The 12553-nt window shown below is 38.4% G+C and overlaps 1 protein-coding gene across 1 annotated transcript; it reads right to left on the bottom strand.

Moving 5' to 3' along the window:
* Positions 1-2591: 2591 nt before the first annotated feature.
* Positions 2592-8967, bottom strand: LOC119030252 (serine/threonine-protein phosphatase 6 catalytic subunit-like). Its single transcript, XM_037117684.1, has 7 exons — positions 8788-8967; positions 7070-7165; positions 6661-6726; positions 6237-6378; positions 6055-6134; positions 4172-4381; positions 2592-4067 (listed from the first exon to the last, which is right to left on the bottom strand). Exons 1-7 carry the CDS (start codon positions 8860-8862, stop codon positions 3819-3821), a joined length of 918 nt encoding a protein of 305 aa, XP_036973579.1. The 5' UTR covers positions 8863-8967; the 3' UTR covers positions 2592-3818.
* Positions 8968-12553: the final 3586 nt, after the last annotated feature.

Here is a 12553-nt window from a genome sequence, read left to right as displayed (position 1 = left end):
AAACTAAAAGCACTGACAACGCAAAAATACGTAACAATGTGTTACAATATGGGAAGTATATGACAAAAATGAATTTTAATTACTCCAGTCCGACTACTGGGAGATAAATAATCCGACAATAATATTTGTATTCATCAAAACAAAATTGGATTCACATGCGTGAGCAATTCATTAATCTTAATATGCATTCATACATTTAAGCCAAATTTTTATTACCAGAGATTTTTATTTTTGTTTTTGTTTTTATAAGCTTCAAAGTTTGTATAATCAGTTATTATCACCACCAAGGATTAACCTGCCAACCTAAGTTTGTGGTGATGAGCTATTGCTTTTTCTTAGTAGTTCATCTGATTTTAACTCGAACTCTACCCAGCAATATTTAAGGGGTACAGTCAATACTTGCGCCACAAATTGCTAAAAAGAGAAGGTACAGTGCAACCAGTAGGAACCGGTGGGCTCCCCAGGGTCAGGGTCACACACTGGGCCCAGGTTCAGACAATAAAATGTTAAATATCAGTGAAATGTACAAAATATAGTGTTCAAGGTGTAAAGGCAAAAAACAGTATCAACAGAATAGTACAATACAATAAAAATAACAATAAAAGTAAGTTACGTAAAAGAGTTGATTTAAAATAAACTCAAATGGAAAAAAGTAGGATGAAACTGAAAATTAAACTGGCATTGATATTGAAGGTAGTAAAATAAAAACGCAAAAGTAACTGCATCTGATAACCAATTGTATATTGTATATGATAGTAATAATAATGAAAAGTAGCATTACACATGTTGAAAAAAGTGACAAGACCTCCTGAGGTGTTCTGTGGTGCTCCTTGGTGGTCTCGGCCCCTGAAGTGAGAGTCAGGTCCTCTGATATGTCTACAGGGTGGAATGCAGCGGCTGAGAGGCATTGTTCATAACACTGAGTCATTTTCTCTGCATCCTCCTTGCTGACACCTCCAGCAAATAAACCAGTTTCACTCCCAGGAGAGAATCAGCTTTTCTGATAAGTTTACTGAGGCTGCCTTCCCCTCTCTGTCCCAGGACACTACAGTGTAATAGATGACCCTGACCATCACCAGGTAATAAACAGTCTCCTGAGCAAATACAGGTGGCTCTGACCTTTCTTGTGGAGATGAGGTGTGGGAGAGTACTATGTAAAAATGGTAGTTTAACGCCCCTTGTGGCTCCAGTGGAAGCTACATGTAATCTGATAATCTGCCTCCAGTGATCTCACTCAGTGGTTAACTTATACTTTGCGTAAAGTAGATGCCCAGTTTTGAGAAAGGAAAAATAATGTCCGGGATAAAAAGCTGATCGATTGTCATCATTTGTTTTTAAACAAATTATGAGTCCAGCAGTGTTACAGGAGTGCAACATTGCAGCAAAAAGCATCCTCTGCAGCCCAAAAGAGCTGCAAACAAGGTCAACAATGATTCTGATATGAAGTTTTGATACATGGATGTTTGATATTTGCTTAAATAAATGATTTGATAAAAATCACAATAAATCTAAAAATCTATAAAAAATGATAACAGCAGTTATGTGAAAGGTGAGCTGATCAGTTCTGCCAGCTGCTAATGTGCAAGAGCAGTTCTACAATGTTTAAGTTACGTTTTTTGGTGAGCGTTCAATGAGACATCATCCCCAATGTTGCTGTGTAGTCTTGATAATGACATATTTTCACAGTCTGATACGTCACACGTTTGAGGACAAACTGAGATTGTTGACATGGAAAATGATCTTTTAATTTTTATCTAGATAGATTTAAAATCTGTAACAATGCTAGACCAATGGACTGATTTTCAAAACCTGGCACCTGCATTACCCGCAATGCAGCTAGCCACAGAGTGACATCACTGGAGGCAATTTGATATTACATCCAGCTTCCTCTGGAGCCACAAATAGCTTAATACTATTTATACAGATATATAGTGGTACTCCCCAACACCTGAAAATACACTTTTAATGTGTAAACTTGGTTGAATTACCCTTTAAGTGCTTGACATATTTCTCAATGTATTTATCCAGTCATGTGGTTCTATCAAAATATCATGTTTTATGTAAAATCTTTATCTGAAAAATCGACAAGATTGTAAAAAAAAAAAAAGAAGAAGAAGAAGAAGAATTCCCTCTGAAAAGGAGAAGGGTAGAAATATCAAGTACCTCAAAATTGTTCAGTACTTGAGTAAACATTACTTTCCACCACTGGATTGAACTGGTGTCAATTGGGGTTGAGAACACATGCTAGAAATATTTTTGAATTATTTGACATTGGATACATGGAACACATTCGATTGTTTAGACTACACCGTGCAGATGCTTTAAACCTACTGGGTTCAGATGGGAACAGTGAAGCCCGTTCCCTCATGATGATAGTCCTCATCTTATCATGTTTTCCCCTTTTCTGTCATCTGAAGCATTCTTGCACATCAGCTTGTTTTCATTTGGTCCAGTTAAAAATCATGAACCATGCAGGTTGGGTCCTGTTCACTGTAGCCACATCAGTGTTCTCTTTGTCTTTGCTGACGTTTTTTCAATGTTATTATTACATTATAACAGTATGTTTTTGGCGAAAGTGACCACTCTTCAGAAGACTTTAATGAATCATGTTTTATTGAAATTACAAAACAGGGGAACGTCAAATAAAACCATTCGCTGCTACAAAAACAACTATGGAGCTGAGCTATTCAGGAAAATGCACTTGGACTGGAACATTGAGATTCAAATTTAAATGATATTGCTTATAAAAGCCACTGTTGCAGCAACAATTCTTCACACTACCAAAGTAGTCACATACACATAGTGATGAGAAAATGCAAAAGTAATTGCCATTTCAAGACAGACACTTGTGGATATTTGTCATAAGAATACATACTGTCTGTAGAACAGGACACTTTAAAAACAATAAATTAAGAAGAAAGTCTAAGAATTAGGCTTAAAATGAAAACCCCCCAATTAAGGCAGAGGATGGGCTCAGCAGCTGTTTACACAGTGGGTCTGAGGTGTTAAAACAGAAGCAGTAACAACAGTTTATTTCTTAATTCCAGAAATTAGAAAAGTAGTCTTAAAAAGGCAACTAATGAGATCAAAACTGCTTAAAGACAAATATAGATGGGTGAGAAGGAAAAGGAAAAATCAACGAGTGTCAAAGAAATTCCCTCATTTGGCATTTTGATGGTGGTGGTGGTGAGCACATCGATTCAAAATCTCCCATAGGTATTCAATTTAATTGAGATGTTTTCAATGGGAAAGTCAAAGCATATGATTCCTATCATTTTCATTCATCAGGATAGAAATGTTTCACCACAGCATAAAGGTGATCACTCAGAAACAACTTTGTGTTGATTTGCAGTAACCGTTCCCTCTGAGGGGACGCGTGGACCCAAACCATATCAGCAAAATGCCCCAACAGCATGACCGCATCACCATTTGTTACATTTCTCATCTCATTTATTTAAGCCTTCCCTTTAATTTGTCACCTGTCTGTAAATCACTTTATTTGAATTTGTATTATTGGCAGCTTATTTGCTTTGGTGGGATATATAACATCAAAATTAAGCCATTTTACACGTTCTTATCAATAAATTGAGGACATTTCAAAGTATCAGTTTTTCATTTGGGATAGAAGATGTGTCTTTCCTAACAAAGTGAGTACGGTGCAAACAGACTAGCTTTGGAAGAAACCTTTTGCTTCTCAACATACTGTCGACCTGAAAGGGATGCAACTCCCATGAATATCTTAAAATAGGTTGCATATAAATACGTTTGAGAGTTGAGATCTCCAGAGAGTGGGGAGGAGACAGAACTGGCTCTTGTCTTTATAGGAAGTAAGGGGTGGTTGTTCGGGGAGGTATGACACGCTCAGAGTCAGGGACGGCACGGAACAGCTTGGGCTCTCGTCTGTTGACGTCCTTGAAGACCATGATGGATGCAATGTTTCCACAGCGGTAGCAGTAGTTGGGCGCCGACCACACGGTCACCAGCTTCTCATCAAACATGAACTTGTAGCCTTCATGAACTAGCTGATGTGCACGGCAGATGAGCTTCAGGTTGTTGATGTGAACAAACTATAAACAAAATGTGAGCATTACTTTCATAAAACTGATGCTACAGGTCAGAAGGATGTCTAATTTTCCACTGGTTTATTTTAAATATTGGCAACACATCCTACCTCATTAGTAACCTTGGAGCCAAACAGCCAGCCTGCACCTCGTGGACTAATAGCCCAGGTGTCCACATCCTCTGGATCAGACCACACAAGATCACAGAAGGCCCCCTTGTGTGGAATCTCTTGGTTGCGTTCGATGGTGCGGATCTGGTCCAAAGTCTTGATGTCAGGTGAAAGCCCACCATGGACACACAGGACCTGCTCATCTATCAACTGGGATTAGAGATTAAAAGATGTCAAAGTCGGGCAGTTTGGGATAAGAAAGATAGGTTTGATATTATATGTCAGTGAAAAACAAAAAACAAACAAAAGAAACTCATGAATGAAGAAACCTACACACCAAATATAAGGTGTTAGGGTTAGTTATCTAATGGAATATACCAAATGGAGGTTTGCAAACCTCACTTTATTCTGCCACTAACCCAGACAGTTTAGACAATTACATTAAACTTTTGGGGTGGCAGCATACAGTCGCAGCCAACACTCATTTTACTTTACCAAGTACTAGGGGTGTAACTGTGCATGTATTTGTCATTGGTCCAATGCATGTAATCATACAAAGAAGTAGTCTGACTGTCACACTATGGCGAAAGCTTATGTCAATGGGCAAGATTATAATTGTTATGATCCACACTCCAACCCTGTTAGTGGTGGTAATGCACCTGAAAGTTGTTTTCCAACCACATAGCATTGGTGGAGCAGACAAGGTGGGAACACATCAAAAACTCTAATACATAAAAGACTGCATCACCCAGATGTGTCACCAAATAAACAAGCAAAAACACTAAACAAAAATGAAGACAGCCATCCAAACATTTCAACCCACTGTTTTAAAGCAGCCTCTAGATGTGAGAGCAAACAGAGGCAAAGACATTACCAAAGCAATTGGCATTTACATAACATTTATTTCAATTCACATCAGCTTTGCATGAAAATATGACCCCTGTGAGAGTTTACCAAACCTACAAACAAAAGGTCAACACTGGCTCAGAGGTGGAACTGAGGTACATTATATTTAGGTGTTTAAACAATATGGGTTGTTGTAGTAGAAGTGTGTTATAATGGAATGCCACAGAAAATGTCTCCATATAATTGACCTGCTCTGGTGAGATTGTCTGTCACTTTGTGAAATGTAATTTGTTGTGTTGTTTTATTCATTTAATTTTTTGTGTTATTAAATTATTGATTCTTTTTGATGGGAGGACCTTTGTCAGGGAACATTCTGTTTTGGAAAATGAAGTATTAAAAAGAGCAAACACTGATGTTTGATGCGCTACAAAGCAATGTAAAACGTCTCATTATTCACATATTTCTATACACCTTTTAAAGCACTTTGAAATTGTGTCTGAACAGTGCTGTATAAAAAAAAACTTGTTTTGTCAGGGTGCCCCAATAGCCCAGTTGGTGTGTCCCCCACGAACAGAGACTTTGTCCTGGGACGCAGTGGCCCATGCAGGGTTGCTACACTTTCCTTGCTCTTCATCTGTCCTACAAAATAAAACCATGAAAAGGCCTAAAAATAAAATAAATACATAAACTTGCTTGTATACAGGCTGTACAAATTATCTTAAGTAGTAATGTACTTGATGAAAACAGTAACTTGCACTACTGTCAGTTGAAAATAACTGAAAAGAAATCTAGCCTACAGCATTTTGGATTTTCTTACTTCTCTTCCCGTTTTACCAAACCATGACCCCCCTATACTGAGGAGCATAGCAAACCGTGACTTCTGTGTACAATGACATCCCTGCCAAGTCCACTAAATACTGTTGCTGTGTGAGCATGAGTGAATCCATGTATGTGTCAGAATTGTCATGAACCAGTACTATGTTCTACAGGCAAAAAGCATCATGCAACCAAGGTCAAAGAACCTTAAATGAACTTACAGCGGCCACAGTCAGCATGTCAAAGACTTTTGTGCAATACCGCCAGGCATTTGCATTTCCATATTTTGTTTGGCACTCATCTAAAAAGAAGCAGAGAATACATGGAAACATGGTTTGATTGGCTGGTGAAAACAGAAAACTTCTGCATGTATCAACAGTAACAGTGAGGCACAAGTACATACCATAAAAGCCGTACACTTGTGTTATTTGTCTGCTTTCATGGTTTCCACGTAGAAGTGTGATACGATCTGGCCACTTTGCTTTTAAAGCAAGCAGGTGTGTAAATGTCTCCAAGCTATAATATCCTCTGTCTACAAAGTCTCCCTAAAGGTGGAAAAAGAAGACACCATCAGAGACACAGACACATTCAACCGCAATTCAATATATGCATTCAAAAAACCTGTTTAGTTTTCTCCTGGATAAAGTGCGTCAAGGGACGTACAATAACATTTAGGATAATTACCTGCTTCTCATGGCACGATACTGATAAGATAACTGATAACTCAAAAAATAATTTTCCAACCACAACCTGTACTTTACACTTCACAAATCCTTTCTTACTTGTAGGTGTGCATTTTCAATTCTGTTGCAGCATAGAAAACTTACCATGAAAATGTAATTTGTGTCTGGAACTTGACCTCCAGTTCTGAAGAGCTCGCAAAGATCATAAAACTAGACAGGAACATGAAGGTTTGTTAGTTTGCTTTAAAAAGGAAAGACTCAGTAATCAAAGTCCTGGTTACGTATTTGGCTGCTAAATGTAGGACTGGTGTCACTTATAAATTGATCTGTCATTATGCTGTGAAATTCACAGGTATGGCGATTTATCCTTTTCTCTGCTACTACATTCACATTGCGCATGTGTTTTAGGAATGAAACAAATACAAAGATTTATTTTAAGACATTTTAAGACACAAGAAAATGTAAAAGACTGTATATCAGTAATCTCAGTGTCCAGGTTGGATCTCAATAATTTTTAAAGGACAAACAAGAACAAGAAACCAGTTGGACTTACCTGACCATGAATATCTCCACAAACAGTTACTGGAGTTGAGACCGGCTGAACATTTGATTCTTCCAGGAGTAAATCACAAACATAATCACATAGTCTCTGAAAAATAAACATGATTTCAGTGAGAGGTCCCAGTCACATTTTACAATACATAACACTAACCCAGAACACTGCAAGCTAAAATAAGCTTATTTTACTCAATGATGAGAAAAGAGATGAGTTGAGCTTTTCGTGAGCTTTCTATGTTTATGTATTAAACATTTTTTTTTTGTTGAACATGGCTCAGAAAAGATTAACTAAGTATCAGCCCCCCCCCAAAAATCAGCTAATCTGATGTCAAAGAGCTAAAATATTTACTGGCTTATACAATTTTTCACGGGTCTAAGTAACCTCCACACCAGCATCCCCACAGTGACTGTATCAGTCTCACAGTGGCTGTGGGGCTCAGTAGGGTAAAAACAAGGATTACCGCTGATAATAGAACTAGAGCCCCATAGATACTCAATCTTTAGGATTGATGTGATACTGACATTAGTACATGAAATTGATACACAATTCATTTTTTACAGCAACCCCTAAAAATATGGTTATTAATCTATAAATTACTGAGATTTACAATAACATCTTATGTCTAACATTTCACAAGTACGCTGATAGACTAGGCCTACGTGGAACGTAAAAGGTATATATTGTTGCAAGCATTTTTTCTCCATTATAATGAAAAAAAAAAGGTATCTGCACATATTGGGCAACATTTACATTTTTACAGATATATCTGTTGATAATAGGCTGAGAATGTTAAGGTCAGGCTCCCGGTACAATAGATTGCAAAGTGGTTTACAGTAAACTTTTCATTACCCCGATTTAAAGATGACAAGTTTGACCAGAAATTGATAATCACCAATCAATGACAATAATCATCAATTTCTGCAACTTTTGAAATCCGATTCAAGTTTGAGTTTGGGTCTGTTCGATATTTTCTAACATTTTATGGTGGAAACAAATAATCGAATAAAGGAGCAAATAATCGACAATGGCAATAATTGTTAACCTCGTTGTACTGCATAATTGTCAACTAAATGTCATGCACTGGTGGTGCAATTACCACTGGTTTTGACTGCTGTGTGACAGCAGTATTTACAAGATCAAAATATAGTTGCTGATGACTAGACGAGATGTTAGCAGACATGTTCGAGGAAGACGACTCACAGATTAGCGTTAGCGCTGAGGCTCTTTGAAGTACATGCAGGTTTCTAAATGAACCTTTTTGCGCTCTTGTAGAAAGCACATGTACATACTGTTTGTCTTGTGCCTGAGCGCTACACATTTAAGTCTGGGTAGCTATAGCGGCTAACGATATACCCACTGATCTATACTGCCGATGAAACTTGCTGACGATAGGTTGCTGTTTGTCTTACGCTGCCGTGGTTCCCATGTCCGCATCATTCGTAACATTGAACTCTTATAGTAGCATTCAGCGCTACGGCTTCCTCTTTGATGCTCCTGTACACACGAAGCTGTTCAACCGCCTTTATGGACACCGGTCAAACTGGCAAAATGTGCATACTAAGAGCAACAGTCTTTGCTATCACCGAGGAATAATTAATGTTAGCAGTTTATTTAACGGTACTAGCCACGCTTGTTGAACAAATTTCGTACACATTTGCTTCCGCCGATATGACCAAACCTTAGCCAATACTATTTCAGCCTCTCGAACTCACCTTTAGATCATTTTCCGGCAGGTATTTGCAGTGTCTTGCTATTTCAACGTACTTGTCGAGGTCTAAAGGCGCCATTATCAAAATGCTAACGCCAGAAAATTGCTAGTTAGCCGGCTAGCAAGTTCCTTTCCTTGTTCCTCGTCGCCGCTCCTTCGTCTTCAAGTTCCGTCACGGCCGTCGACTCAACTAATCACATCCTGTAATAGCCTTCAAAATAAAAATGTGTAAGGACGAAACAGCCTCGTCCCAATGGAATACTCTTTCACCGAAATCAGCGAGGCGATACAAAGAATTATCCATGTCTTTTAACAACTTACTTAAATTGTACAATGTTTTTGAAAAACACAGTGGCTTTTTAAAAACCTTTACTCTGGAGGTCAGAGTAGAGTGGCAGTACTTCCGGCCGGCTTCACGCTGCCTTTACTGGCGTTTGTCGTGCAGGACAAATGTAACAGCACCCCCTACTGGTAAAACCGCAAGTGTCTCTTGCACAATCCTGTGTAATCATAAACATGGCCTTTTAAGTGTATGTTTGTTTTTCGATTAACTTCGGTTCTTTTGGTAATTTTAATCACATTTTTAATCAAGTTGTGTCACAGTTATGCTGTGAACGAACGGCTCCTGCAGTTTATGTGCCATTTCACATGTCACTGTAGTCTTGACAGCAGAGGGCAAACCTGACCAAGTGTCAGAGAGCACAGGGCAGGAAACAGCTGCCACCAACAAGTGGGACCAAGATGAACTGACAGCTGACTTTGGAGGACCGATGGACATGTTACGCTCGAAATGTAAAATATTGTTTTAGAATTATTAGTTCTCTCCCCCATGTGCTTTGTCCCATTTTTGATAATTAGGAGAAACTGGTGATTTTTTTATTTTATTTTTTAAATCTTATTTTACGAGGTACTTCAAAGAACTTGAAGTTTTTGTAGATTCTGGCAGCCTCGTGGACAAAAGTTGAAGGTCTTTATGGCCTCATGGTGAAACAAAGTAAACCTTGTTTTCATGCTGTAGCACCGGACTAGAGAGCTGCTTCTCTCCTCAGGCTGCGAGACTCCTCTTTCCATCATCAGTTCTCAACCATAACATTTCTTTTTTGACGATTTATCCTACCATTAAAGGGTCAGTACACCAAAAAATTAAAAAAATGTCGTCGCTTTGTACTCACCCTCAAGCCAATGGAAAATTGTCGTAGTTTCGTGGTCCGCAAAACATTTCTGGAGTTTCACAGCAAAACAGTGTTGCTGCATTCTTCTGAACAAATGTAGCTGGGGACTTGTTTATAAAACAATAAAAGAACTGACATACACCACATGAGATGGCTCCATACCACTCGTCCAGCATCATCCAAGACTTCAGGAGCCCCAAGATCCCAAACTGATTTGAAAAGACATGAGTTACACTCTCTATGCACAGTCACCCAGTTCAGACGGGGTGTGCACGATTGCCTTTAGCTTGGAAAGCTGCAGGGAAGATTTTAGCTTTTAACTGGGTGTAAATAACATATTTTTGAATCAATTTGACATCTCAGGGCTTCCAGAGACTTGCATTACGCTCCACGAGCTGTCTATTTTTTTTGTACGTTTTTATCACATGTGCCCAGCTCAGGTGTTTAGCAGAATTCTGCAACAATGTTTTTCTGTGATGCTCCAGACATGTTTGTTTGGACTACAAAACATCACATGACTTTTCATCTGCATGAGGGTGAGTAGATAACGACTGAATTTTCATTTTTAAGTGAAATTATCTTTTAAGAATAACAACAATAATTACACAGAAATAACTGGTCTTCTCACTGATGGACTGGTTTGCTTATGTAGGTCATATACAGTATTAAATTGAGACTGATTCATAACTAGTTAAAAGTTCCTTCTTGTATGTTTAAGTATGGGGTCATAAGCCAACAGCAACTGTAATCACTTTTATGTAGTGTTCTGTACATGGATGTTATATATATATATATATATATATATATATATATATATATATATATATGTATATATATGTATATATATATATATATATATATATATATATATATATATATATATATATATATATATATGTTAATCCCTGTAAAGTTGTCCCAGTTCACAAATAAATGTTAAACATGAATCCTGTGTAAATTTGTGTTGAGGTTAGATTTAGCTGCTGCCAACTGAACCTATCATCAAGCTCCAACACAACCCAGTTATTACACAGCATTCTCACTTAGTCAGAGGAGTTTTCCAAGCTCAGACAATACAGCTGTCAGTGTGTCAAGTGGTGTGTGATGAACTGTTTCTGTTATCCAACATGAATCTGCATCAACCAGCCAGATGTTCCCACTTCCGTCAGTCTGAAGTTTTCTCCCCACAAAGAGCTTGCGTTGTGTTTGCCTTCCAGACAGTGGAGCAGCTGGCCAATTTTTCCATCCCCTGCGTGCATAACAGTGGACACAAAGACAAGCAGACACATTAAAGACAGATGAGCAACGTGTTCTACATATTAGAAGAGAAGGCAGCAATAGTTCCACACAGGAGCTGTGGTCGACTGGTTGAGGAGCACATAGGTCTGACCAAACAACTGTGTTTTTGTTTGAAATAGCTGCGACGGAGAGAGCCGAGGCTGTGCACCTGTGTTTACAAAGCATCCACGGTTTACAGCAGATGTTTGTGTTGTGTCTTTATCGTGCACGTTGTAGACTACAAACGAATGATGTTTTATAACGTGATTACACTGGGGTTAAGATCTGGTCAGGTTTAGGCACAAGAGCACTTGGTTAGGTTTAGGAAAGATTATGGTTTGGTCACAAGACCTTTGGCAGGTTTTGGGGTTACCATCTGCAGAAGGACCTCTCCTCATTGTGCTGGAGCTGGCTCTGTAGTTGCGTCTCTTTTTGGATATGCAGCCTGTATTCCCCCTTTTTTTCTCCCCACCCAGCATTAGCGAGGTTCTTCAACCATTTTGACAAGGCATCCATTCTTGTCAGAGGGCTCATGCAACCATGGTGTAGAAAGTCTTTCTTTTATGATTAAAAATCCACATCAGCGAGGAAGGAATCTCTTCTTTTGTATGTTACTTCAGCTTTGTGATCTGCCAGGCTTTCTTCACTAATGAGTTGCTGATCAGGTGCTCTCTGGAGGATGTGGTAGCAGGGATAGCAAGCTTTTTTTGGCTCCCAAATTCCCCTCTAACATTATTTTAAAGTTATAATAAGATAAGATAATGCTTTATTGATAGCCTATACAGAAAATATGGGTGCTGTAACAGCATTGGACAGAATAAGTGCGAGAATAGTGTGCTAATATCTTCACAAGTGAAGTTGTTTCTTGAAATTACCCAAAACTGGCAGACATATGGAGATCCTGATAGCAGGTAATTAATTAGTAAGAGTAATGGTAAGTTTCTAGGTCTCTGTGCAAAATATAATGAAGCTGCAACCCTCATACTGCACATGTAGCCAATTAACATTCACTCTGCAGTAGTCACAGATGGGGTTTTTTTTGGCTCCAACTCCAATTGGCTGTGAAGGAAACATGACAACCAGATGAGCAATTTTTTTCTCCATTTTCATTAGTGAAGAAAGAGACATTGGCGCTTGAATATCCTTTCCATTGGTCTTTATTCAAGCAGCACAATCAGCCTTGGGTTTTGAAAAAGAGACTGAAATGAAAGATAGAACAAAAGTAATCACTGTTACTGTTCAAATAGAAAGGCAACTTGTTCCCCAGCAATGGGAAAGGAATCTAAAAATTATATAGACATGCTTATTTTGGTGTAGAAA

Source organism: Acanthopagrus latus, chromosome 12 (genome assembly GCF_904848185.1).
Source record: "Acanthopagrus latus isolate v.2019 chromosome 12, fAcaLat1.1, whole genome shotgun sequence".
Taxonomy (NCBI): domain Eukaryota; kingdom Metazoa; phylum Chordata; class Actinopteri; order Spariformes; family Sparidae; genus Acanthopagrus; species Acanthopagrus latus.
The sequence above is the reverse complement of the archived record's forward strand: the minus strand, read 5'-3'. Positions and strand labels throughout refer to the sequence as shown.

Excerpts from the sequence above, each read along its gene's own strand:
- LOC119030252 (XM_037117684.1), bottom strand. The coding sequence starts at position 8,862 with ATGGCGCCTTTAGACCTCGACAAGTACGTTGAAATAGCAAGACACTGC. Across the intron at positions 6,727-7,069 it reads GTGGAGATATTCATGGTCAG|TTTTATGATCTTTGCGAGCT; the intron begins GTAAGTCCAACT and ends GTTCCTGTCTAG. Across the intron at positions 4,382-6,054 it reads ACATGCTGACTGTGGCCGCT|TTGATAGATGAGCAGGTCCT; the intron begins GTAAGTTCATTT and ends CTCTAATCCCAG.